At 35.5% G+C, this 24,472-nt stretch overlaps 1 protein-coding gene across 2 annotated transcripts in view; it reads left to right on the top strand.

The window, feature by feature from the left end:
- The window catches only part of UGGT2 (UDP-glucose glycoprotein glucosyltransferase 2), a 244,134-nt gene that overhangs the window by 103,227 nt on the left and 116,435 nt on the right, over positions 1 to 24,472 (top strand). For both annotated transcript variants that reach the window (XR_013407674.1, XM_015121325.3), the window contains exons 15-20: positions 274 to 409; positions 7,422 to 7,556; positions 9,009 to 9,173; positions 15,695 to 15,818; positions 15,905 to 16,003; positions 17,242 to 17,336. Coding sequence is in view for 1 of the 2 variants with exons in the window: in XM_015121325.3 (XP_014976811.3) it covers positions 274 to 409; positions 7,422 to 7,556; positions 9,009 to 9,173; positions 15,695 to 15,818; positions 15,905 to 16,003; positions 17,242 to 17,336 (754 nt within the window). In the remaining variant the exon portion in view is untranslated. The remainder of the gene's footprint in view (positions 1 to 273; positions 410 to 7,421; positions 7,557 to 9,008; positions 9,174 to 15,694; positions 15,819 to 15,904; positions 16,004 to 17,241; positions 17,337 to 24,472) is intronic.

Below are 24,472 nucleotides of genomic sequence, written 5' to 3'. Positions count from 1 at the left end.
TATATTTACCCTTTTTGTACAAAAGAACATGACCATTTGATAATGTTAGCACCAGAGGGAGAGAGTTTGATATTTTGCAGGAATCCAGTAGCTATGTGGATTTTGGTGAATAGACATTACATTCAGACTTTTGAATTGATAAAATTCTCCTTTTCTCTGTCTATTAATACATTCTCTCCATCTAGATATTATAGTCTAATAATGTTTCTAAATAATGGTTTATTGTGATTCAAGAGGTAATTGTAACAGTCCTTATTCATCTTCTTTTTCCAGAATTGGTTTTGTGTTTGTTCTTAATACAGATGATGAAGTTGATGGAGCAAATGATGCTGGAGTTGCTCTTTGGCGAGCTTTCAACTATATTGCAGAAGAATTTGATATATCAGAAGCATTTATTTCTATAGTACATGTGAGTTTATGCACTAAATATGATTACTTTAGAATGTAAAATTTTTGCATTACTATATTATGATTTCTTTAGAATATATAATTTTTGCATTTTATTTATTGTAACATTTCAAAGTTTATAAACTATCATGGAGATTAATACATATGATGAATTTGTTTTCTGTAACTCCCTGCTGAAGTACATAATATTATCCTCATATTATAAATTAGGTAACTGAGGTTCTACCAAAATATTTGAATTTACTCAGGTTTGCTTAGCCAATAAAGGAATTTAAATTGTATATGTAAGTTTAGAGGAAAACATATTAATAGAAAATGATTATTTAAGGAAAAATTCTTGAACTAGGCTTTGAATAAAGGGATCATTGCAGGCTGCGCACAGTGGCTCATGCCTATAATCCCAGCATTTCAGGAGGCCAAGACAAGAGGATCACTTGAGACCAGGAGTTCGAGACCAGCCTAGGCAACACAGTGAGACCCTGTATCTACCAAAAAAAAAAAAAAAAGCCAGATGTGGTGACTCATGCCTGTAGTCATAGTTACTCAGGAGCTGATGTGGAAGGATCATTTGGGCCCAGAAGGTTGAGGCTGCAGTGAGCCAAGGTCGAGCTATTGCACTCCAGCCCAGGTAATGGAGTGAGAGCCTGTCTCATGGAAAAACAAAAAATCATTGCAGAGTTAAATATTCTGAATGACATAGCATATAGACACTTCGTAGAGAGTTTCGAAGAAGGGGGAAGTCACTTATTGACAGCAAACTGTGTGAAAGAGGTAAGATACAGAGTCTGACAGAGATTGTATAACAGATGTTAGAAATTGGTAAGAACCTGATTAAGGAAGAACAAGAGATAGTAAGATTATTTCATAATTGAGGTTTTGAAATTCTGTTACGGATCATTGTGGAAATATATATGTATTAAAGAGCTATATTGTTATTACGAAAAGTCAAGTCATAGCTTATAAAATAACTTTTATCATTTTTGTATTCATTGGGCTTTAGCTTGTCAATAAATATTATATCAAGGAATGACTCTTCTGAGAAAGGAATTTCCAAAGTACTGCAAATTTCCCACCCTACTTGTGTAACCCCCAGGAAAATCATTAAATACCTTATTAATTCACTGAACTAGAGTATAGAAACTACACTTCAGTGATTTGGGGAGTACAGTTTGCTCTGTAAAATAGTGTCATGGAATATATGTCACTATTATGTCTCAGCTTACTGGTTTTATTAACTTACTGGTGTAAGAGTTTATAAGGGACATAGTCAATTTGAGTTACATCTTTTATTAAGACTCAACCATTTTATTTTAAAAGATCATTATGATATTCAAAACTTAGAAACCTGAAGATATTCAGAAATTATCTTTACCTAAGTTATCTTAATTATCAATATTGAATCTCTGTTAAGTGTTTTGTATCAGACATTAATTTACATGTGATGGCATTAATCTACAATGTTCAGCACAATACTATTAATATATAATCTCTTGGAAAAACAAATTATACTTGAAACCACAGGGTTTAATACAAAGCAGCATAAAAGTGAGTATTAAATTTGTGGCACAGCCTGTAAATTGTGCTAAACAATTAGAAGGAGAGGGAGAAGGGGAAATAATGTGAATAAGGTGTAGTTTTTAGGAAAATACGTGAATTATAAAATCTTTTAAAAGTGTTTCCCTGTTTTCAGTGAGCTAATTACCTTATCTCAAGTAATTTGAAGCTATGTAGCACTATAAAGAGAGAAGAGGAATATAAGACCAAAATAATAATAAAATATATGAAAGTTATTGAAATGTGATGATAAATAGCAAATAGTAAAAGTTAATCCAACCATATCTGTGACCACATTAAGTGTGAGTAAATTAAACTTTAGCATACTAGAAGAAAAGATACAAAAAGATAGAAAATTATACACAAAGTGACTATTTCACAAATGAAATCTAAGGTAGCCATAAAATATTAGGGGAAATAAACTTTAAGAAAAAGTACTAAAGTTGTATGTAGCTTCAAAATATACAATACAAAATTTGATAGCAAGGGAGATAAATGGACAGTTTCACTATAATAGTAGTAGATTATTTTAACATGTCTCTATTAATAGGTGAGGCAGATTAAAAATCAGTAAAAACATACAAGATTTTAATAATACACTTAAGATTAATTTTTAAAGCAAATATGAAATCCAACAATCAAAGAATGAGATAATTTTGCATTCAAAACAGAAGAGGAAAATATGTCTTTTAGTTAGAAAAGAAGGGATGAAAAGTACTGGTTAACCACTCAGAAATGAGTAATTGATTTTTAAGAAGTAGATGGAAAGTAATAAGAATACACATTAATGAACTAGGAAATAATACAATTATGGGATCAAGAATATAAAAGTTGATATTCTGAAAAAACAAATAAAATTGACAAACTATCATAGAGGTTAGGCTCCAGATGAGCACACCAGGTAGAAACTTCCAGCCTCTTAAGGCCTGGGCTCAGAGATGGGTACATCATTATTTTCAGTTTATTCCATTGTACTCTGTTTATCAAAGAGTCACAGATTCAGATTCATATACCCACCTCTCAATGGAATGAGTGTTGAAGAATTTGGAGACCATGGTTTAAAACTAGTACAGCAAATTCTACCAAATATTCAAATGTTTGAAGAAATAATAATTTCAATCTTTAAAATCTCTTTTAGAGAATAGAAAAAGAGGAAATATTCCCTAAATTGGTCTGTGAATCTAGTATAATCTGATGTCAAAGCCTGACAAAAAGAGAAAAGGAAAAATTATAGGCTGTTCTTTGTTGAGAATATGTATGCCAAAGTCCTAAATAAAATGTTAACAAAAGAAATCAGCAGGTATATAAAAAGTAAGCTATCATGACAAGGTGAGATTATCTAATGAGTAAAAGGAAGTATTTGCAAATTCGAAGAATCTCTAAGTATCATTCACCATGTTAATATATTTTTCAAGAAGATGCATAAGAAACATTTGAAAAAATTCAAAGCTTTTTTATGATTAAAAAACTCATAAAGAAACAAAATGTTTAGCAAAGTATTATATAAGGGAATTTTGTTAATTGATGACAGTACATCTTAGCAGTAAAATGATAGAAAGCATTGTTTTTAAAATTGGTAAAACATAAGGTACCCACCGTCAACACTTCAAGTATAATCCTCAAGTTCTGGTCAGTGCAGTAAAATAAGTAAAGGAAATACTCATTTAAAATACTTAAAAGAAACATTATTATTTAAAATTCTAGAGTTGCCTACAGAGGAGACTCGAAAGAATCCATTGATTGTGAGATTTGATACAGGAGGTTAGTAAAGTAACTGGATATGAGATCAGTATACTAATACCAGTTGTTTTTTTCTCTTCTAACAACAAATATTTATTACTTTTTTCATCAGTTTTATTAAGTGCCTAGTACATAGCACACTCTGTTTTAGATGCTTGGATAAATTAATGACATATATAGTCAACAATCCTTATCCTTATGAGACTCCCACATGTAAATGACTCCCACATTTACAATGACAAGAGCAAATAAAAGATACTTAGGAAACCTGGGGGCTGGGGGGAAAGGTCAGTTTTGTGGAGAAAATGTGGGATTATAGCCATTAAAGTTTACCTAAATGAATGAAAAGTTCTACCATGCTTACCAATAGAAATATTTCACTTCATAATTATATTGTTTTCTGCAAGTGATTTATAAATTCAATGCAGTTCCGACCAAAGTCAAATTTTGGGGATTTTTGTGAAATTTGACGTTTATTTTAAAATTTATATGGAAGAATGAAGACTCAAAATGGGTGAAACTTTGAAGAATAAAGTGATGGGGCTTGTCATACCAGGTAATAAGGTGCATAAAGTTTGTGCTATGGGTTCAAGGGAAAGACAGAAGAACATGGGGGTCCCAAAACTTGAGAATACAGAAGTGGCATTACAGTAAATGAGAGTGGACTTACAACAACTGTGGTTCGACAGTGGTTATACCAATGCAAATAAATAAGACCTCACACCTTGTGTAAAAATCATTTCAGTTAGCTTAAAAATGTAAGTGTAGAAAACAAAACTTTAAAACATTTAGAAGTTAGGACCCCAAGGTAAGGGTTTCCTAGATAAAACTTAAAAAACTCATAAGTCTGAAGGAAAATACTCATAATTTCAGCTAAATTACAAATGAAAACCAGTGCTCATTAAAATATGTCATTAAAAAGTAGGGAAAATGTTATAAGCAGAAGTATTTACAATACATATGGCCAATAAAATATTTATATTCCATGAGATGTAAAGATTCAAAAAGAGAAATACCAATGACCCAAAAGGAGAAATGCATAAAATAACTTTTAAAGTAGAGGTTGCATTAATGGTAAATAAAAATTTACTGAAACTGTTGGTGGTAAATATTTATTACCATAACTAAACTAGATAATTATATTACTAATTTGAAAAATGCAAATAAAGACTACTACCATGAGATTATTTGATACCCTGTAATTTGGCAGAAATTAAGAAAGCTGAAGGTATCATGTGTTAATGAGAAGGTAGAGCAATGGAATGCCTTTACATTGCTACCCTGCCTGTAGGAATCTAAATTGGCAGAGCCACACTGAAAAAACAATCTGATAATAATTCATATTTTGAAGTTAAATTTCCATATTTCCTACACACAACACACACACAACACACACACACACACACACACACACACACACACCCTCACCCTCACCCTAAGAGAAGCTCTTGTACCTGCACCTTAGGAGGCTATTGTTAGAATCATTCAGAATAGCAACAAACTGTAATAAAAATGACCCAAATATATATATCAGTAGCAAAATAGGTAAGTAGAATTTGGCATATTCATAGAATGAAATATCATATGCAAGAGCATGGATGTATTAGAAACATAATGAAGTCATAGAAGACTAACACCATACCATATACTTTTTAAAGCTCAGAAGCAAACAAAACTAAGTATGGGAATACTTATTCACATAAAACTCCAGAATTCAAAAAGGAAAGGGAATGATAAATGCAAATTCAAAACAGTCCTTGCATCTCTTGGGGCACAAGGAAATGGGATTGGGAGAGAAGTTGTACTTCATGGTATTGGTGATGTTCCATTTCTTACGTTACATGGTTTATTCATAGGAATCGTTTATTTTGTTATTTATGCCTCATAACGTATATGTTCTATGTATTCCTTTTTGCTTACCAAGTTACAAAATAATTTTTAAAATTTAAAAATGTCTAAGAGGATTGAGTTGATATGTCGGAGTAACTTACGTGAGGCATTCTGACTACCTTATTTTATAGGAGTATCTAATATTTTCAAGTGACTAGTTAGTAAAATGACTAATCTGAATGACTTTTTATATACCTTTTGCTTTATTCAAAATCTCATTTTTGCGATCTCCATTTATGTTTTACAGAAGATTGAACTTTTCACCTTTTTTGAGTTATGATCACATTATATTCTACTTTGATAGGAGAAAACTTGCCCCTAAATTGATAAACTCATAAAATGAAACTCTTCAGTCTAATTATATACCTGTGCTGCTTCTTAAAGGAATAGGGTACAAAGTTTACCTCCATTTATGTTTTACGGAAGATTGAACTTTTCACTTTTTTTGAGTTATGATCACATTGTGTTCTACTTTGATAGGAGGAGAAAACTTGCCCCTAAATTGAAAAACTCATAAAATGAAACTCTTCAGTCTAATTACGTACTTGTGCTGCTTCTTAAAGGAATAGGGTACAAAGTTTACAGTGATACAGGGAGAGCAAAGAATACTAATTTCTAACTGTGAGGAATAACGTGGGAATCATTTTAGCCACAATATGAAGATTATATTTGGCAATAATGATTTAAGTAAATTGGGACCAAAAACAATATTCTTAAATGACATATTAAATGCTGCTTAATAGTGTTTGTACTTACTACTTGTTCCTTCTGCTTGTAAGTTTCTTTCCCCAGAATGTCTTAATGCTAGCTCAGTGTTCATATTTATGTCTCAGCTTAGTCGTCTACTCAGAGGTGCCATCTCTCGGTGCAAAACCTAAAACAGCACCTGGGTCATAGAGGATCTCTAAGTACTTATTAAAGAAAGTAATAAGAAAACATAAAAAGAATAACAGCTTACATTCTACAAGTGTGTTTAGAACATTTGAGACTGGGGAAGAGTAGAGGTGCAGAGAAAGTTTAGTCAGAATACTTACTAGTAAGGCCTGGCATGGTGGCTCATGCCTGTAGTCTCAACCCTTTGGGATGCCGAGGCAGGTGGATTGCTTGAGCCCAGGAGTTTGAGACCAGCCTGAGCAACATGGCAAGATGTCTTTAAAAAAAATACAAAAAAATTTAGCCAGGTGTGGTGGCAAGTTCCTGTAAGCCCAGCCCTTTGGGATGCCAAAGCAGTTGGATCACTTGAGCTCAGGAATTCGAGACCAGCCTGAGCAACATTGCCAGACCCTGTCTTTACAAAAAATACAAAAAAAAAAAAAAAAAAAAAAACCTAGCCAGATGTGGTGGCAAGTTCCTGTAGTCCCAGCTACCCAGGGAGCTAGGTGGGAGGATTGCTTGAACTGGGAGGTTGAAGCTGCAGTGAGCCATGATGACACTACTGCACTCCAGCCTGGTCGACGGTGAGACCCTGTCTCAAAAAAAATTACAGAAGAGCAATAAAAAATAAAAGCATTTCTGAAATGTCATATTAGAATATATTACACATACCTTAAAAAAGGTAACCATTATTTTATTAAGAATAATGAGGTCTGGTTTCATCAAAATAGAATAAAACAAATTTGTTATGATATTTTTGAAAACTATAGAATATTTTAAAACCATCTTTATTAGAAGATGATATATGGTTAAAATTATTTATTTGTATGTGGTATGTGTGTATATGTAGTTAGTATGTTTCGGACTTACAAAATAATCTATCTGCATGCTAAGGAAAAGAAAGAAAACTAATTGCTGTAAGAAGAAAAGTAATTATAATATCTAAATTTTCACAGATGTACCAAAAAGTGAAGAAGGATCAAAATATACTCACTGTGGACAATGTGAAGAGTGTTCTCCAAAATACATTTCCTCATGCTAATATTTGGGATATTTTGGGAATTAATTCTAAATATGATGAAGAAAGAAAGGTAAGTTGGGACATTATGTTAAGTGAAGTAGGCCAGGCACAGAAAGACAAACACCACATGATCTCTACTCATGTAGAATCTTAAAAAAATGTCAGACTCACAGAAACAGAGCAAAATGGTGGTTACCAGAGCCTGGGGATGGCAGAATTGGGGAGATATTCGTCAAAGGATACAAAATTTCAGTTAGACTAGAGAAGTTCAAGAGATCTATCATACATGGTGGTGACTATAGTTAATGACAACATATTGTATACTTGAAAATTACTAAGAAAGTATATTTTAAGGATTCTCACCACAAAATATGACAGCTGTCCCCCATATTTCACACCCTGTAAACACTGCTGTGTTAGTCCATTTTCACGCTGCTGATAAAACATACCTGAGACTAGCAATTTACAAAAGAAAGCGGTTTAATGGACTCACAGTTCCTTGTGGCTGGGGAAACCTCACAATCATGGCAGAAGGTGAATGGCATGTCACACATGATGGCAGACAAGAGAACTTGTGCAGGGAAATTCTCCCTTATAAAACCAGCAGATCTCATGAGACATATTCACTGTCACTAGAATAGAGTGGGAAAGACCTGTCTTCATGATCTCATTACCTCCTACTGGGTCCCCCCACAACATGTGGGAATTGTAGGAGCTACAATTTAAGATGAGAATTGGGTGGGGGCACAGCCAAACCATATCAACTGTGAATTTAACATGCGTAAGTATACCACACTCTCACTTCCCTTTCGGTCCTTGCTATACTCTCTTCACTTGCAATGTCTTTCTCTACTTTATCTCCCTGGCAAATTTTTATTAAGCCTTTGAGACTTTTAGTATCACTCCCTAAAAGAAGCCCTGTATAATCCCTTCCTCTCCATATACTCCAGCTTGATTAGGTGCTTCTCCTGGGCCCCACAGAATCTTCTACGTGCCTGTGTTTTCTCTGTATGTATGTGAACCCCTTGAGAAAAGACTTTCAGCTCTATAATCACAGTATCTAGCCTAATGCAGGTGGCAGGATTGAATCAGTGTTTATTGAACATATAAATACAGGGATAAATAAGTCTCTGATGCCGATAAATGTTTCGATTTTTATTGTTAAGTAAATGTCATACTCTATACCAAGAATCAGCAAGTTCACCCACTGCTTGTTTTTGTGAATAAAGTATTTTGGGGACACAGCATACTTGCTGTAACATGAGAGTGGAGTCATTGTGTCAGAAACTGGGTGGCTCACAAAGCCTAAAATATTTACTGTCTGGCCCTTTACAGAAAAAGTTTTTTGACTCCTTGTAGGTAAATTACTTTCCTTTAAGCAGTGTTTGGAAAGGACAGATAAAGTTAGCAAAATGGATGTTTTTTCCTATGGCGTATAAAAATGTGGCAGTGTTCCATTTTCTTATGTTTATTTTTCAAACAATCATATTTTGTTTAACACTGATATTTTTTAACTGAATAGACTGGAGCAAGCTTTTATAAGATGACTGGCCTGGGACCTTTGCCTCAAGCTCTTTATAATGGTGAACCCTTTAAACATGAAGAGATGAATATTAAAGAACTAGAAATGGCTGTTCTTCAAAGAATGATGGATGCATCTGTATATTTACAAAGAGAAGTTTTTTTGGTAGGTAAGCATTTATAAGAAAATACACGATGAATAATATTTATAAATGATATTAAAATTTTATTTTTATGACAAGTTAATTTGGTAAAAAAATTTTCATTCTGATCATTTAATAGTGATTTTTTTTTTTTTTTTTTTGAGATGGAGTCTCGCTCTGTCGCCCAGGCTGGAGTGCAGTGGCGCAATCTCGGCTCACTGCAAGCTCCGCCTCCCGGGTTCACGCCATTCTCCTGCCTCAGCCTCCCGAGTAGCTGGGACTACAGGCGCCCACAACCGCGCCCGGCTAATTTTTTTTTTGTATTTTTAGTAGAGATGGGGTTTCACCATGGTCTCGATCTCCTGACCTTGTGATCCGCCCGCCTCGGCCTCCCAAAGTGCTGGGATTACAGGCGTGAGCCACCGCGCCCGGCGAATAGTGATTTTTTAAATGATTCTTTTAGCAGCTCAAGCCACGCCACCCTACCTGTGCAGAGACTGTGGTGCAGTGTGGCCCTTTACACTCCGTGCCAAGGCAGATCTTCAGGAATCTGGAACACCCACTGTCCTCGATTAGTTGTTTAGGCTACCCTGCTCCCTGTGCGGAGAACTTGGAGCCAAGGAAGTTTCCCAGCTCCACGCCTAGGCACACCTCTGGACACCTGGTGGTTGCCCACTGTATTCTCCCTCGGTATTGGTGCTTGTGCCTGCCATTAGGGTACCTGTAGGCAGGCCTGCTCAGTCTGGCCCTGTCCATCTTGCCCACCATGGCTGAGCAGGGAACCCAGACCACTGTGCACACCACAGATCAGCCCATTGCCTGAGACAACAGAGAGATTATCCCAGTAACAAGGATCAAGTATATACCCTGCCATGTTGGCCTCAGCTGGCTTTTACTCATAAGGGCTATCTACTGGCTTGTAGGTCAAACCACATAGCCCAAAGTAAAATCAGCTGATAGAAAAGCATAGGGCTATAGAAGCATCACTTAAGGAATTTCAAAATACAATTGAAAGCTTTATCAATAGACTGGACCAAGCAGGAGAAAGAATTTCACAGCTTGAAAACCAGTCTTTTGAACTAACCCAGTCAGATAAAAATAACAAAAATGAATTTAGGCCAGGCATGGTGGTTTATACCTGTAATCCCACCACTTTGGGAGGTTAATTAAAGAGGATCGCTTGAGCTGAGGAGTTTGAGACCAGCTTGGGCAACATAGTGAGACCTCCTCTCTACAAAAAAACTTAAAATTTAACCAGGTGTGGTGATGTATGCCTGTAGTCCCAGCTGCTCAAAAGGCTGAGGCAGGAGGATCACTTGAGCCTAGGAGATGGAGGCTGCAGTGAGTCATGATCATGCCACTGCACTCTAGCCTGGATGACAGAGTGAGACCCTGTCTGAAAAGAAAAAAAAAGAATTTTAAAAAATGAACAGTGTTCAAGAAATACAGGATTATGTTAAAGGAACCAAACTTACAAATTATTGGCATTCCTGCTAGAGAAGGAGAAAAACAACCAGGAAAACATATTTGAGGGAATAATTCAAGAAAATTTCCCTGATCTTGCTAGTAAAGTAGACATTCAGTTACAAGAAATTCAGAGAACACTGTGAGATACTATACAAAGTTAGCATCACCAAGGCTTAGGGTCACCAAACAGTCCAAGGTCAGTGCTGAAGTAAAAATCTTAAAGGCAACTAGAGGAAAAAAGATCACATACAAAGGGAACCCCATCAGACTAACAACAGACTTCTCAGTGGCCTATTTTCAGCATTCTTAAAGAAAAGAAATTCCAACCAAGAATTGTGTATCCTGTCAAACTAAGCTTCATAAGTGAAGGAGAAATAAAATATTTTCCAGACAAGCAAACACTAAAGGAATTCATTAGCACTAAACTGGCCTTACAAGAGCTCTTTAAGGGAATGGAAGAATGGTACAAAAACACACTAAAGTACATAGCCCACAGAACCTATAAAGTATCCACTTGATAGAAACTGAAAAGCAGCCAGCTAAGAACTTCACATAGGATCAAAACCTCATGTACCAATATTAACCTTGAATATAAGTGGCCTAAGTGCCTCACTTAAAAGGCACAGAGTGGCAGTTGGATAAAAAACAAGACCCATCTCTCTGCTGTCTTCAGGAGACCCATCCCATGCATGATGACACCTATGGGCTCAAAGTAAAGGGTTGGAGAAAGATTTATCATGCAAATAAAACAAAACAAAAGCAGAAGTTGCTATTCTTAGATAAAACAAACTTGAAACCAACAATAGATAATTATAAAGTGTTCAACAAGAAGACTTAACTATCCCAAATATATGTGCACCAACACTAGAGCACCCAGATTCATAAAACAAATACTTCCACAGCTATGAAAAATCTTAAGACAGCTACACAATAATAGTGGGAGACTTCAACTCCCCCACTATTATTGAGCTAACCCAGTCAGACAAAAATAAACAACAAAGAATTTAGGCCAGGCATGGTGGTTCATGTCTATAATCCCACCACTTTGGAAGGTCAATCCAAGAGGATTGCTTGAGCTGAGGAGTTTGAGACCAGCCTGGGCAACATAATGAAACCTCTCTACAAAAATCTTAAAACTTAGCCAGGCGTTGTGGTGTGTGCCTGTAGTCCCAGCTACTCAAAAGGCTGAGGAAGGAGGAAGACGGAAGACAGCAGACAGCCAAGTCTTGTTTTTTATCCAGCTTGCCATCGTGTGCTTTTTAAATGAAGCCTGTGGGCCATTTATATTTAGGGTTAATATTGGTACATAAGGTTTTGAGCCTGTCATGAAGTTCTTAGCTGGCTCCTTGCCGTTTCTGTCATATGTTAGACACAGTGTTAGATTATCAAGGCAGAAAACTAACAAATTCTGGACTTAAATGGGCACTGACCAGTTGGACCTAATAGACATCTACAGAACATTCCACCCATCAGCCACAGAATATTTATTCTTTTCAGCTGCATACAGAGCATACTCCAAGATCAAGCACATGCTTGCCCATAAAGCAAATCTCAATAAATTTTTTAAAATCAAAATCATACCAGTCATACTCATGGGCCACAGTAGAATAAAAATAGAAATCAGAACTCAGGACATCTCTCAAAACTACATAATTATATAGAAATTAAACAACTTGCTTTTGACATCACTTTTATGTAAACAGTGAAAAATTAAGGCAGCAATAATAAAAATTCAAATAAATGAAAATGAACAACATACCAAGATCTCTGGCATGCAGCAAAAGCAGTGTTAAGAGGAAAGTTTGTAGTGCTAACCACCTATCTCAAAAATTTAGAACTATCTCAAAATAATGACTTAACATCACACTGAGAGGAATTAGGAAAAACAAGAATGAACTAACCTCAAAGCTAGCAGAAGAAAAGAAATAACTAAAATCAGAGCAGAACTGTACAAAATTGAGACCAAAAAATTTGTACAATGAATCAGTGAAACCAAGCATTGGCTCTTGGAAAGGAAAAACAAGATCGATAGACCACTAGCTAGATGAACAGAAAAAAGAGAAAAGATCTAAATAAGCACAAGTAGAAGCAACAAAGGTGACATTACAATTGATCTTGTAGAAATACAAAAGATCCTCAGAAGACCTCTATGCACACAAACTGGAAAATCTAGAGGAAATGGATAAATTCCTGGTCTCCCAAGATTGAATCGGGAAGAAATTGACACCCTGAATGGACTGATATGTTCCGTAATTGAACAGTAATAAAAAACCTACCAACCAGTAAAAGCCCTGGACCAGATGGATTTATAGCTGAATTCTGCCAGATGTACAAAGAAGAACTGTTACCAATCCTACTGAAACTATTCCAAAAAACCAAGAAGGAGTGAAGAATGCCTCCCTTACTCATTCTGCAAAACCCGTGTTATCCTGATACCAAAACCTGGAAAACATGCAACGAAAAAACTAGAGGCTATTATTACTGACAAACATAGATGGAAAAATCCTCAACAAAATACTTGCAAACTGAATCCAGCAGCATACCAAAAAATTAATTCACCATAATCAAATAGGCTTCACTCCTGGGAAAGGTTGGTTCAACATTAACAAATCAGTAAATGTCATTCACCACATAAACAGAATTTGAAACAAAAAATGTGATCATTTTGATAGATGCTGAAAAAGTATTCAGTAAAATCGAACATCCCTTCATGATAAGAAAAAAAAAAAAAAAAAAAACCAACCCTCAATAAACTGCATTGAAGGAACATACCTCAAAAGAGTAAGAGCCATCTATGACAAACCCACAGCCAGTGTCATACCAAACAGGCAAAAGCTGGAAACATTCCCCTTGAGAACTGGAACAGGAGAAGGATGCCCAGTCTCACTATTCCTATTCATCATAGTACTGGAAGTCTTAGCCAGAGCAATCAGGCAAGAGCAATATATAAAAGGCATCCACATAGTAAAAGAAGTTCAGTATCTCTCTTTACTGATATGATTCTACACCTAGAAAACTCTAAGGACTCCACCAGACAACTCCTGGAACTGATAAATTACTTCAGTAAAGTTTCAGTATTCAAAATTAATGCACAAAAATCAGTAGCATTTCTATAGACCAATAACATTCAAGCTGAGAGCCAAATCAAGAACGCAGTCCAATTTACAATAGACACACACACACACAAAATAACTAGGAATACAGCTAAGGAGGTGATAGATCTCTACAAGGATAATTACTAAACGCTGCTGAAAGTAATATATCATACAAACAAATGGGTAAACATTCCATGCTCACGGATTGGAAGACTAAATATTGTTAACATGGCCATACTGCCTGACACAATGTATAGATTTAATGCTATTCCTATCAAACTGCCAATATCATTATTCACAGAATTGGAAAAAACTATTCTAAAATTCATATGGAACCAGGAAAGAGCCCAAATAGCCAAGGCAATTCCAAGAAAAAGAACAAATCTGAAGGCATCATATTACCCAACTTTACACTATACTACAAGGCTACAGTAACCAGAGTTGCATGGAACTGGTACAAAATAGACACATAGATTAATGGAACAGAATAGAGAACCCAGAAATAAACCCACACACCTACAACCATTTTAGCTTTGACAAAGTTGACAAAAATTAGTGGGGAAAGGATCCTCGATTCAATAAATGGTCCTGGGATAGCTGGCTAGCCATATGCAAACAAATGAAACTGGACCCCTACTTTTCACCATATTCAAAACTTAACACAAGATAGATTAAACAGTTAAGTATAAGACTTAAAACTATAAGAATTCTAGAAGAAAATCTAGGAAACACCATTCTGGACGTCAGTCTTGGGAAATAATTTATGGCTAAGACCTCAAAAGCAATTGCATCAAAAACAAAAATTGACAAGTGGGACCTAATTAATTAAAGAGCACAGCAAAAGAAACTCGCAACAGGGTAAACACACAGCCTACAGAATATACAGAAAATATTCACAAACTATACATCCGACAAAGTTCTAGTATCCATAAGTAGCAAACAAATCAAGTAAAGAATAAATAACCCCATTAAAAAGTAGGCAAATGACATTAACAGGTACTTCTCAAAAGAAGACACACAGGCAGCCACCAAGCATATAAAGAAATGTTCAACATTACTAATCCTTAGATAAGTGCAAATCAAAACCACAAGGAGACACCATCTCGTACCAATTAGAATGGCTATTATTAAAAAGTCAAAAAACAGCAGATGCTGGCGAGGCTGAGGAGAAAAGGGAATGCGTATACACTGTTAGTGGGGATGTAAAGTAGTTCAGCCCCTTTGGAAAGCAGTTTGTAGATGTTTCAAAGAACTTAAAACAGAACTGCCATTCAACCCAGCAATCCCATTACTGGGTACCTGTCCAAAGGAAAATAAATCGTTCTACCAAAAAGACACATGTATGTTCGTTGCGGCACTATTCATAATAGCAAAGATGTAGAATTAGCCTAGGTGTCCATCAGTGGTGGATTGGTTAAAGAAAATGTGGTACCTATATAAACCATGGAATACTATGCAGCGATTAAAAATGAAATCAGGCCCTTTGCAGCAAGATGGACTCAGCTGGAGGCCAAGCAAACTAACACAGAAGCAGGAAACGAAACACTGCGTGTTCTCACTTGTAAGTGGGAGCTAAACATTGGGTACTAATAGACATAAAGATGGCAGCAAGAGACACTGGGGACTTCTAGAGGGGAGAGGGAAGGGTTGAAAAACTATCTGGTACTATACTCACTACCTGGGTAATGGGATCAGTCATACCCCCAACTTCAGCATTACTTGATACACCAGTGTTGTAACCAATCTGCATGTGTACCCTTGAATCTAAAATAAAAGCTGAAATTCTTTAAAAAAAATATTCAATTTATCTTAGGCATATTTGCATCTAAAAATTGCTTAATTGGAAAAAGTTGTAATTGTTACAAGAAAATATTGTAATAATTCTAAATTGCTTATTTATTTTTGATCTTTATATCTGCATAGTTTTTGAAACGTGGATATCAATTGCCTATATTATCTAAATAACATTTTTGTTATTTTAGGGCACGTTAAATGATCGCACGAATGTAATTGATTTTCTAATGGATAGGAATAATGTTGTACCCCGTATAAATTCTTTGATTTTGCATGCTAACCAGCAGTACCTCAATTTAATATCTACATCAGGTAAAATAATCCTATACTGTTCTACAAATGCTTATTGAGTTGTGAATGCTTTATTTATATTTAACATTTAATTTGAAATTTTTCAGTAACTGCTGATGTTGAAGATTACTCCACTTTCTTTTTCTTGGATTCACAAGATAAGAGTGCTGTAATTGCGAAGAACATGTATTATTTAACCCAAGACGGTAATAAGCATATTTTATTTACCTGAATTCTTAAAGTGATAGAAACTTGTAATTTTCATAAGGCAGTTGTATAATAAATTTTAATATGTTTTTATTTTTGAGTAGAGGCCTAGATTTCAATTTTAGAGTTCATGAATTTTTTAGTATTTAATGTGTGCTGAGAAAACAATGCCATCTATTCTAGCTTTATCTTATTTTTGCCTTTTTTTAAAGTAAACAATTTTCACCTTTTTAAGAAAAGAATAAAATCTTTTCAGTACTATGTAAACTATCTTATAATGTATAAAGTACAATTACCACATCATAGAAGATAATAATTCTTCTGCATTCTGATTAAATAACATGCAATGTTTTGCTTAAGGTAGGGGTTACAACCAGAAGAGAGGAGACCAAGACAGTAGCACACTTGGGAAAAAGATTTAGCCAAAACCGAGAAGTCTGCTGTGGGACTATAGATTTGTTAGGGTACAATTAACTATTCAGATAGATGAATATAATTCAAATTTGGTTGGTTTTTGTTTTGCTTTGTTTTGTTTGGCCTGCTTTGCTCTAGAAATAAAAACAAGAGCCAATGAGTAAAAGATTAAAGAAGGCTGATTTTGGTCTCAGTAGAGAAGTGGTAATTTTCTAACAGAGTGCATTAAACAGATGGAATGAACTATGTTGTAAGGGGCAAACTTTTATATAGGAGAGAGATTTAAAGCAAAGGCCACACAACCAGTTCTTGTAAATGCTGTAGATTAAATCAGAGTTTCTACCAGATGGCTCCTGGATTACTGTCTAACAGATTCCATGATTTTATGTTCATAAAGGAGTCTGGCTACATATTGCTGTTTTCTGTATCTACTGGTAAGCTTGATTGTTATGGTTTTACATATATGTGGGATATAAAGGTTTTTTTTTTTTTTTTTAACAAATGTAGCTAGAAGGCAGATTTGCTTACCAACACTGGGAGTTTTACGTAAGCTTATATAATGAGTTACTCTTCTAGCTGGAAGCTTTATATATGCTTGTATAATGAATTACCCTTGTAGCGTTTTTATATGTAATTTTATATGTATTTATTTTGTATGTATATATATGTACATGCATATATACATTCACACATAAAATTTTAACAATCTTTGCTAATTTTCAGAAATATTATTTTAATATATTTGGTTTTTTTTAATGTGTTCCCCTGCTTTTGTTTTATTTTTAAAAAGAGTTAATTTGAGTAAACTGTTTGAAACTTTCAGATGACAGTAAAATTTCTGCAGTCACTCTCTGGATTATTGCAGATTTTGATAAGCCTTCTGGGAGAAAACTTCTTTTTAATGCATTAAAGCACATGGTGAGTACCTAGATATTCTTACCAACAGTTTTAATTTATTTCAATTTAAGGAAAGCAATATGAAGAACATGCTTTAAATATTTTCCCCTCCATGTTGATGTTTTAATTAAGTAGACTAAGGAAGGAATTCAGATGTAGTCTTCATGTAAAATAGGTAACTTTGCTCAGGAAAAGAAAAACCTACCTGTTTTCTATGACTTGTGACATATATTCTCTGGTAGCCCTTGTGATCAGACATACAAATACCTCATATCGATTACAGATAGGGTATTAAACAAAGTAAATAACTCTAGACCCTACCACCACTTCAGTGACCCGAAATCCACTATTTACCAACAATAGCTAGTAATAGCAATTTTTGGTCACATAATTAAGCAGCACTTTCTTTCCCTGATTCTTTAAGAAAAACTAAGTAAATTTATTTCAATGAAGACTATTTTAAGCCTTAAGTCAACATTAAATGTCTTGTTATTAATTATAAACCAGTATACTTCAAGAGTATACATTTCTGTATATAAAAGTAGTGTTTCATAACTGTCTGTATTTCTAAGTTAACATATGTTTATATAGATAAAATACTTAAGAAGCATAAACCAAAATATTTTATGAAATTATTTTTATATTAGCTAAGTATAAGTTTATTGCTGTATAAATTTGTTTACCACTTGGTAGTAAACAATGAACATTTATCTTAACAGTTTCTGAGGTTCCAGAATTTAGGAGCAACTTACCTGAGTGGTTCTACCTTAGATTCTTTTATAAGGCTATAGTTAAGATTTTGGTTATAGTTGCAGTGATCCGAAGGCTTCACTGGAGCAGGAGGACAAGCTTCTAAAATGACTCACTTACATGCCACTGCAGGAGTCCTCAGTGTTTCATTGGCTTTTAGCAGAGTGCTTCATTCCATTGCCACATAGACTTCTTTTTGGTGTTACTTAAGTGCCCTCACTTAATATGATGGGAAGATTGCATGAGGCCAGGAGTTCAAGCCCAGTCTGGGCAACGGAACAAGACTCTGTCTCTAAAAAAAAAATTTTTGTTTAAACAATTAGCCAGATGTGGTGATGCACACCTGTAGTCCCAGTTATTTGAGAGGCTGAGGTGGGAGGATCACTTGAGCCTAGGAGTTTGAGACTGCAGTGAGCTGTGATCACACCATTGTACTCTAGCCTGGGTAATAGAGTGAGACCCCAATAATTAGTCAGTGGAGAAAAGAACGTACTGAACATAAGAGTTGTTAACATTTGTAGACTCCTGATAATTTTTAAGAAATGACTTTCCAAATGGCTGTTAATTTTCATAGTTTTTGAGGGGATCTGTCACATCACAGTATTGAAAGCCTTGATTTTTGTTATACCTAATTCTTTCTGCCAATTTAAAAAACAAAGATAGTTTCTTTTTTTTAATTATTATTTGTTTTTCTTTTGAGACAGGGTCTCTGTCATCAAGGCTGGAGTGCAATGGTGTGATCTCAGCTCACCACAGCACCCAACTCTTGGGCTCAAGCAGTCCTCCCACCTCAGCCTCCCAGGCAGGTGCATGCCATCACACCCAGCTAATTTTTGTATTTTTTTTAGAGATGGGAGTTTTGCCATGTCATCCAGGCTGGTGTCAAACTCTTGAGCTCTAGTGATCAGCTCGCCTCAGCTTCCCAAAGTGCTGAGACTACAGGCATGAGCCACTGTGCCTGGCCAAAGATGGCTTCTTATTTGTATTTATTTGATAAGTAGTTACAGGGAAATTTTTTATTTCAATATGACTTTATTTATTTTTAGCTTAGATTCAGGGGGTGCATGTGGAGATTTGTTACATGGGCATATTGTGTGATGCTGAGGTCAGAGCTTCTAATGATTCTGTTGTCCAAGTAGCAAACATAGTACCTGATAGGTAGTTTTTCAACTCTCGTGGCTCCCCTTTCTCCCTCTCCATCCCCTTTTGGAGTCCCCAGTGTCTACTCACATATTTGTGTCCCTGTTTAGCTCCCACATAAGTGAGAACATGCAGCATTTAATTTTCTGGTTTTGTTAGTTCACTTAGAATAATGACTTCCAGCCAAGCCCATGTTGCTGCAAAGGACACAATCTCATTCTATCAATCAATGTGTAGATTGATTTCGATCTGTACATATTGTGTAGTATTCCATGGTATATATGAGTCACATTTTCTTTATTCAGTCTACCATTGATGGCACCTAGGTTGATTCCATGTCTTTGCCATTGTGAGTAGTACTGTGATAAACATGAGTGCAGGTACCTTTTTTGGTAGAATGATTTATTTTTCTTTGGATATATACCCAGCAATGGACTTGTTGAGTCAAATGGTAATTCTGTTTTTAGTTCTCTGAGAAATCTTCAAACTGCTTTTCACAGTGGCTGAACTAATTTTCATTCCCACTGTGTTTAGGCATTCCCTTTTTCTCTGCAACCTTGCGAGCATCTGTTATTTTTTGACTTTTTAATAATACCAATTCTGACTAGTATGAGATGGTATCTCATTGTGTTTTTGATTTGCATCTCTCTGATGAGTAGTGATATTGAGCATTTTTTCATGTTTGTTGGCTGCTTGTATGTCTTCTTCTTAGAAGTGCCTATATCCTTTGCTCACTCTGTAATGGGTTTGTTTTTGTCTTCTTGATTTGTTTATGGAACATTTTTCTATGTTTATTAGCCAGTTATGGTTCTTTTCTGAATAAGTATTTTTCTGTAACATCGTGTAGTGCTCCTGAGGAAAAAAAAAAGTCACAGTGTGAATCTTTACCCACTATTCTGTCCTTCCAAGTGGGAGAGGCATGCTAACACTGCTTCCTATCCACTATCTGGAAAACAGCAACAACAAAAACATTGTCACCACCTTTTTTTTTTTCAACTTTTAAGAGTATGTGTAGGATGTGCAGGTTTGTTACATAGATAAACGTATGCTATGGTGGTTTGCTACACAGATCATCCCATTGCCTAGATATTAAGCCCTGTGTCCCTTAGCTATTCTTCCTGATGCTCTCCCTCCCCATACCCCCCACCCCCAACAGACCACAGTGTGTGTTGTTTCTGCCATTTTGTCCATGTGTTCTCATCATTCAACTCCCACTTAAAAGTGAGAATATGTGGTGTTTGGTTTTCTGTTCCTATGTTAATTTGCTGAGGATAATGGCTTCCAGCTCCTTCCGTGTCCCTGCAAAGGACATGATTTCATTCCATTTTATGGCTGTATAGTATTCCATGGTGTATATGTACCACATTTTCTTTATCCAGTCTGTCATCGATGGGCATTTAGGTTGATTCTATGTCTTTGCTATTGTGAATAGTGCTGCATGAACATACACATTCTGTATCCTTGTAATATTTAACGGAATGGTTTATATTCCTTTGGGTATATACCCGGTAATGGAATTGCTGGGTCAAATGGCAATTTTGTTTTCAGTTCTTTGAGAAATCTCCAAACTGCTTTTCATAGTGGCTGACCTAATTTTTATTCCCAATGTGTTTAAGCATTCTCTTTTCTCTGCAACCTCGCCAGCATCTGTTCTTTTTTGACTTTTTAGTAATGGCCATTCTGACTGGCATGAGATGTTATCTCATTGTGGTTTTGATTTGCATTTCTCTAATGATCAGTGATGTGGAGCTTTTTCCTCATATTTGTTGGCCACATGTATATCTTCTTTTGAGAAGAGTCTGTTTATGTACTTTGTCCACTTTTTAATGGGGTCGTTTGTTTTTTTCTTGTAAATTTAAGTTCCTTGTAGACTCTGGATATTAGACCTTTGTCAGATGGATAGATGGGAGAAATTTTTTCCCATTTCATAGATTATGTGTTCTCTCTGATGATAGTTTCTTTTGCTGTGCAGCAGCTCTTTAGTTTAATTAGTAATATAGCCCATTTGCCAATTTTTGCTTTTATTACAACTGCATTTGGCATTTTTGTCATGAAATCCTTGCCCATGTCTATGTCCTGAATAGTATTGGCTAGATTCTCTTCTAGAGTTTTAATAGTTTTTGGTTTTACATTTAAGTTTTTCATTCATCTTGAGTCAGTATTTGTATAAGGTGTAAGGAAGGGGTCCAGTTTCAGTTTTCTGCATATGGCTATCCAGCACTTCCAGCACCATTTATTAAATAGGGAACCCTTTCCCCATTGCTTGCTTTTGTCAGTTTTGTTGAAGATCAGATGGTTGTAGATGTGTGATCTTATTTCTGAGTTCTCTGTTCTGTTCCATTGGTCTATGTGTCTATTCTTATATCAGTACCATGCCATCTTGGTTACTGTAGCCTTGTATGTTTTGAAGTTGGGTGGCATGATACCTCCAGCTTTATTCTTTTTTCTTAGGATTAGCTTTACTATTCGGGTTCTTTTTTGGTTCCATATGAATTTTAAAATCACTTTTTCTAAATATATGAAGAATGTCAATGTTAGTTTAATGGGAATAGCTTTGCATCTATAAATTACTTAGGGCAGTATGGCCATTTTCATGATGTCGATTCTTCCTATCCATGAGCATGGAATGTTTTTCCATTTGTTTGTGTCCTCTTTGATTTCCTTTGAGCAGTGGTTTGTAATTCTCCTTGAAGAGATTCTTCACTTCCCTTGTTAGCTGTATTCCTAGGTATTTGATTCATTTTGTAGCAATTGTGAATGGGATGGCTCTGCCTACTTGTTGTTGGTGTTGGTGTATAGGAATGCTAGAGATTTTTGCACATTGATTTTGTATCCTGAGACTTTGCTGAAGTTGCTTATCAGCTTAAGAAGCTTTTGGGCTGAGATGATGGGGTTTTCTAGATACAAGATCATGTTATCTGCAAACAAAGATAATCTGACTTCCTGTCTTCCTATTTGAATATTCTTTCTTTCTTTCTCTTGCCTGATTGCCCTGGCCAGAACTTTCAATACTGTGTTGAATAGGAGTGGTGAGAGAGGGCATCCTTGTGTTGTGCCAGTTTTCAAGGGGAATGCTTCCAGCTTTTGCCCATTCAATATGACATTGGCTGTGAGTTTGTCATATATGGCTTTTATGATTTTGAGGTATGTTCCTTTAGTACCTGGTTTGAGAGTTTTTAACATGAAGGGATATCTTATTTTATCAAAGGCCTTTTCTGAATTGATTGAGATAATCATGTGGTTTTGTCTTTAGTTCTGTTTATGTGATGAATCACATTTATTGATTTGTGTATGTTGAACCAACCTTGCATACTGGGGATGAAGCCAACTTGATCCTGATGGATAAGCTTCTTTATGTGCTGCTGAATTTGGTTTGCTAGTAGTTTATTGAGGATTTTTGCAATGATGTTCATCAAGGATACTGGCATGAACTTTTTCCTTTTTTGTTGTATTTCTGCCAGGTTTTGGCATCAGGATGATGCTGGCCTCGTAGAATGAGTAAGGGAGGAATCAGTCCCTCTTCAATTTTTTGGAATAGTTTCAGTAGAAATGGTACCAGCTCTTTGTTGTACCTCTGGTAGAATTCAGCTGTGAATCTATCTAGTCCTAGGCTTTTTTGGTTGGTAGGCTATTTATTACTGCCTCAATTTCAGAACTTGTTGGTTCTGATGCCCCATATCATTGCTGATTGTGTTTATTGGATTCTTCTCTCTTTTATTCTTTATCAGTCTAGCTAGTGGTCTATTTTACTAATTTTTTCTAAAAACAGATCCTGGATTGGTTGATTTTTTTGAAGAGTTTTTCGTGTGTCTAACTCTTTCAGTTCAGCTCTGATTGTGGTTATTTCTTGCCTTCTGCTAGCTTTGGAGTTTGTTTGCTCTTGGCTCTCAAGTTATTTTAATTGAGATGTTAGATTGTTAACTTGAGATCTTTCTGGCTTTTTGATGTGGGCATTTAGTGCTATAAATTTTTTTATTAACACTGCTTTAGTTGCATCCCAGAGATTCTGGTACATTGTCTCTTTGTTCTTATTAGTTTCAATGTACTTCTTGATATTTCTGCCTTAATTTCATTATTTACTCAAGAGTTATTCAGGAGCAGGTTGTTCAGTTTTCATGTAGTTGTGTGGTTTTGAGTGAATTTCTTAATCTTCAGTTCCACTTCTTTTGCATTTGCTGAGGAACGTTTTACTTCCAATTATGTGATCAATTTTAGAGTAAGTGTCATGTGGCATTGAGAAGAATGTATATTCTGTTGGGTTTTGATGGAGATTTCTGTAAATATATATCAAGTCCACTTGATCCTGAATATCTTTGTTAATTTTCTGTCTCGATTATCTGTCTAATATTGTTAGTGGGGTGTTAAGGTCTCTCACTATTATTGTGTGGGAGTCTAAGTCTCTTTGTAGGTCTCTTAAGAATTTGCTTTATGAATCTGGGTGCTTCTGTATTGGGTGCATGTATATTCAGGATAGTTAGCTTTTCTTGAATTGAACCCTTTATAATTATGTAACGTTCTTTTTTAATCTTTGTTGCTTTTTTCTGTTTTCCATTTGCTCATAAATTTTCCTCCATCTCTTTATTTTGAGCCTATGTGTGTCTTTCCATGTGAGATGGATCTCTTGAAGACAGTGTGTTGATGGGTCTTCACTGTTTACACGGCTTGCCATTCTTTGTCTTTTACTTGGGGCATTTAACCCATTTACATTTAAGGTTAGTATTGTTATGTGTGAATTTGATGCTGTCATCATGATGCTAGCTGGTTATTTTGCAGACTTGTTTATGTGGTTGATTCATAGTGTCACTGGTCTGTGTACTTCAGTGTGTATTTGTTGTGGCTGCTAATGGTTTTTCCTTTCCATACTTAATGCTTCCTTCAGAAGCTCTTGCAAGGCAGGCCTGATGGTGATGAATTCCCTCAGCATTTGCTTCTCCTTGCTTATGAAGCTTAGTTTGGCCAGATATGAAATTCTGGAAATTCTTTTCTTGGAGAATTCCTTCAGAATTCTTTTCTTTAAGAAATGAATTGGGAATTCTTTAAGAATGTTGAATATTGGCCCCAATCTCTTCTGGCTTGTAGGGTTTCAGCTGAGAAGTCTGCTGTTAGTCTGATGGGCTTCCCTTTGTGGATGACCTAGCCCATCTCTCTGGCTGCCCTCTAACATTTCTTCTTTCATTTCAACCTTGGAGAATCTGATGATTATATGTCTTGTGGTTGATCTTTTCATGGAGGATCTTACTGGGGTTCTCTGCATTTCCTGAATTTGA

This window comes from Macaca mulatta, chromosome 17, assembly GCF_049350105.2.
Source record: "Macaca mulatta isolate MMU2019108-1 chromosome 17, T2T-MMU8v2.0, whole genome shotgun sequence".
Classification (NCBI taxonomy): domain Eukaryota; kingdom Metazoa; phylum Chordata; class Mammalia; order Primates; family Cercopithecidae; genus Macaca; species Macaca mulatta.
The sequence above is the reverse complement of the archived record's forward strand: the minus strand, read 5'-3'. Positions and strand labels throughout refer to the sequence as shown.